Source organism: Myotis davidii, unplaced genomic scaffold, assembly GCF_000327345.1.
Source record: "Myotis davidii unplaced genomic scaffold, ASM32734v1 scaffold217, whole genome shotgun sequence".
Taxonomy (NCBI): Eukaryota; Metazoa; Chordata; class Mammalia; order Chiroptera; family Vespertilionidae; genus Myotis; species Myotis davidii.
The window spans coordinates 4,124,630-4,128,323 of record NW_006290034.1 but is presented as its reverse complement, the minus strand read 5'-3'; the positions used below and the strand labels follow the sequence as shown (position 1 = coordinate 4,128,323).

At 52.2% G+C, this 3,694-nt stretch overlaps 1 protein-coding gene across 1 annotated transcript in view; it reads right to left on the bottom strand.

Moving 5' to 3' along the window:
• NTNG1 (netrin G1) overlaps positions 1-3,694 on the bottom strand; it is a 191,581-nt gene that overhangs the window by 33,337 nt on the left and 154,550 nt on the right. Inside the window, exon 3 of the mRNA XM_006763114.2 lies at positions 3,355-3,527. Coding sequence (XP_006763177.1) covers positions 3,355-3,527 — 173 coding nt within the window. The remainder of the gene's footprint in view (positions 1-3,354; positions 3,528-3,694) is intronic.

Genomic DNA, 3,694 nt, shown 5'->3' with positions numbered 1-3,694 from the left:
GGGGGGCGGAGGGACGGCTGTGCGCGCACGTGCCCGCAAGCTCATGTATGCACGTGCATAAGAAAAAGCCACTATATAATGAGAATCATAACAGCGCTACCAGTCCTGTGCTTGACTTTAAATTCCCACACTAAAAAAATGAGAGCGATTTCCTGGGCAAGCAACCAGGTAAGAGACGTGAACATCGTACCACCCGGAAAAAGGAGTTAATGATGCTAACCTGGACAGGAAAAGAAACCGGGGCCAGTGTAATCCTCTCTCTATTTAAAAAGAAAAAGAAGGTGGTTGGAAATGCAGAGACACTCGCTACTAATGCTAAGAAATAAGTGTGATAACAGTGAAAACTGTCCTCCGATAGGGACAAGTCTGCCTAGGAAAAGAAGCCGAAACATGAACTTAGTGTGAATACTTAGCGGGTGGCCGGTGTCATGCCGCGCAGGTTGCTGCATTAGCTTATTCAGTTCTCTCGAATGCCCGGGGGCAGGCGCTGCCCTGACCCTCACAGTCCAGGCGGGGAAGCCGAGGGTTGGAGAGGCTCGTCGGCTTCTTCTCGGTCACACGGCCAGTGAATGGACGGACCCGTGTGGGGTCCTGGAGCCCATGCGTGCTAGGCCACCGAAGTGCTGCCTTTCATCCTAGAGCAGTGGTGGCGAACCTTCTGAGCTCAGCGAGTCAGCATTTTGAAAAACCCTAACTTAACTCTGGTGCCGTGTCACATATAGAAAGTTTTTGATATTTGCCAACATAGTAAAACAAAGACTTATATTTTTGATATTTATTATATATATATGGCCCGTTGCAGGAAGATTCCTATAAGAATAGGGCTTCCTGCAGCTGGAGTGAAGCAGAGAAGGGTGCAAAACCCGCTAAGGCAAGCGTTGCTCCTGCCCCGCTGCCCGGTTGGTTTCCGAGGAAGGGAGAAGGATAGAGAGTTAGAAACATCGATGAGAGAGAAACATCGATCAGCTGCCTCCTGCACACTCCCCACCGGGGTTGTGCCCACAACCAAGGTATATGCCCTTGACCGGAATCGAACCTGGGACCCTTGAGTCCGCAGGCTGACGCTCTATCCACTGAGCCAAACCAGTTATGGCTATTCTATATAGTTAAATGCCATTTAACCAAAAAAATGAGTTCACATTTCACCTCTGACACGCGTGTCATAGGTTCGCCATCACTGTCCTAGAGCATGTTGCAGCACCGTCTGATACGGCAGAGATTTCAGGTAAGGGGTTGGTTCCATTGTGAGAAGTTTCCATCGCAAGACAAGACCATCGTAGGTAAGCTCTAGAATCTTTAATCCGATTTCCTGAACGTTGAGAATTGAAACATTCGTCCAACCTCCTTGGCCACTGTGCCCACCTGTCGCCTTCCTATTTTACAGAGATGGGGGAGAGTCCAACAGTCTCCAGAAGGACAGAAAAAGGGGAGAGCGGGATGGCCAATGGAGTCGCCGAGGAAACCCGAGGAGGTTGCGTTCCTGGGGCCAGGGAGTGGACGGATGTTCCGCAATAACCAAACGACGCGCGTGTGCAGTCGCTCCCACGGAGAATGGAACAAGACGTTCATTTCCATGAAAAGCGTGGCTGTCACAGGAGGTTCCCCCAGTGCGACTGTCTTGAAACAAACAGACGTGGAGGCACCGTGACAGGTAGAAGAGCAGGGTCCTGCTGGCATGGAAGCCAATGCCTTGGACAACAGCGTGCCCAGCCGCCCTTCTGGTGGCCTGGACACGTCGGCCTGCCCCGTGGGCCTGCTGGGATGCCCGCCAGTGATGGTGAACTTGACTCTCTTCCGTCCTGTCTCACTGAAGACGCGGCAGACGCTGAGAATGAAATCGGAGCCATTTTCACTGTGGGGAGCTTTTAAACTCAATTTGACGACCGTGGCGATGGGGATGCTTAGACAGCCGGCCACTGGGCAGCAGAACAAATAAGCTCGGGGTTCCTTCGGAATTCATGAGCAATGGCCCGCGGCGACCCAGGAACTCCCGGGAGAGGCTCAGTTAATAAAATCCCCCTGAAAAATCAACATTTCTGCCCAACAGGGCTTTGTGTATTAATTTCAGGAGCTGGATGGCCATTTTTCCCTTTAACACAGATAGAAACCGAATCCCCTTATACTGAGCGATTTTTTCCTCTGCTTCATAGAAATTTCATCATCATTTCATGCCCCCACACTCCATGCCTTGTTATTGAGCTCATTGCTCTTACGTCTACCTTGATAAGGCCCTGGGGCCGGTGGTACTGGTTTTAGGTTTTGGCTTCTTCCAGCTGTGGCTTTGAGGCTCCTGGTAACATTCCCTGCCTTGCACGGAGCAGGTGGCTTTGTGAGTGTTCCTGCTCTTGTAGCTTCTTCTCACCTGGGTGGGGGTAGGCTCAACCTCACCCCTTCTTCCCTGCTTTTGAAAGATGACAACTCTGGGCTTGTGCAAGTGGCTAAGGGGCCCATTCCTGGGACTGGGTGAATCATCTGGAAATGATGACTTCTCTCCTTGAGTGTGTCACAGCGTGGTTTCAGGGGGGTACACGCGAGTGGTCACGGGGCACCCCCCAGGGGTCCTGTAAACACAGGGAATGCCTCGCTCTTTTCACAGGGACACAAACATTTCTTTTCTCATTGTGGCCCTCGCACGCCTACCGTCACTCTCTTTATCTAAACCAGGGGTGGGAACCTTTTTCCTGCCACGGGCCATTTGGATATTTACATAATTCCCCAGCCATTCAAAATCATCAACTTAGAAATTAGCCTGTTCTATTTGGTCAAACATTTAGTTAACTCACCTCTAATGCCTTGGCAGAGCCAGACCCAATGATTTCACCGGGCCTTATATGGCCCGCGGCCCGGACGCTCCCCATCCCTGTTCTAAAGGGCGCCTCTGCTAACAGGACCCAGGCCTCGAGTAACATCTCAACCGCGGGGGTTTGGGAAAAGCCAGTGATTTCACTGGACAAAGTGGGGCTGCGGCTAAAATCGGAGAGGGAAGCATTTCTGAACAAAGCTCTCTCGGGTCACCCAGCGTGAGAAACGGGGCTGCAAATATTTAGAAACTTTCCCAGAAGTTATTTATGGCTCACATCGAGTTAGAGTTTGAATGTCTTTGTTATTTTTATAGGAAACTAATTTGGGGGAGGAGAAAGCACCTGTTTCACCCACTCGGAAAAAACATTCCTCCTGCGATTTCCATCGTTTCCCAGCCCACGTGATGTGAACACCGGCAGACGGAAATGAACACGACCCAGCGCTGACATGTGCTTAAAAGTGGGGAGATAGGGACAGGGCCTCAGCTGCGTTCGGACAGGAACAGCAGCCGCTCGTTGCGCACAGAAGCCGGGTGAGGAGTGAGCTACTCACAGGTGTTGGCGGTGCCCTTGGGGATGGGGAGGTACGAGCCTGGGCTCCAAGGCCGGCCCTGGTAGTTCTTCTTGCACTTCCCACAGTCGGGCCCTGTCGTGTTGTGCTCACACTCACAGGTCAGTTTGCTGTTGTCGTACACGCACACCGTGGCGTGGAGGTTACATTTGCACCTGGGCAGAGGAGAGACAAGAGGTCATTGTCAGTGAGGCTGGCCTGGTGGTCACTGAGCCTGTTCCCACCTGTGTCGCCGGGTTGTGGCTCCAGTGCCCCCTACAGGCTCCAGGGGAAAAGGCGGATTTGCAGCCCTGCCCTTAGGATCTTTCCAGCGGTGCCCTGG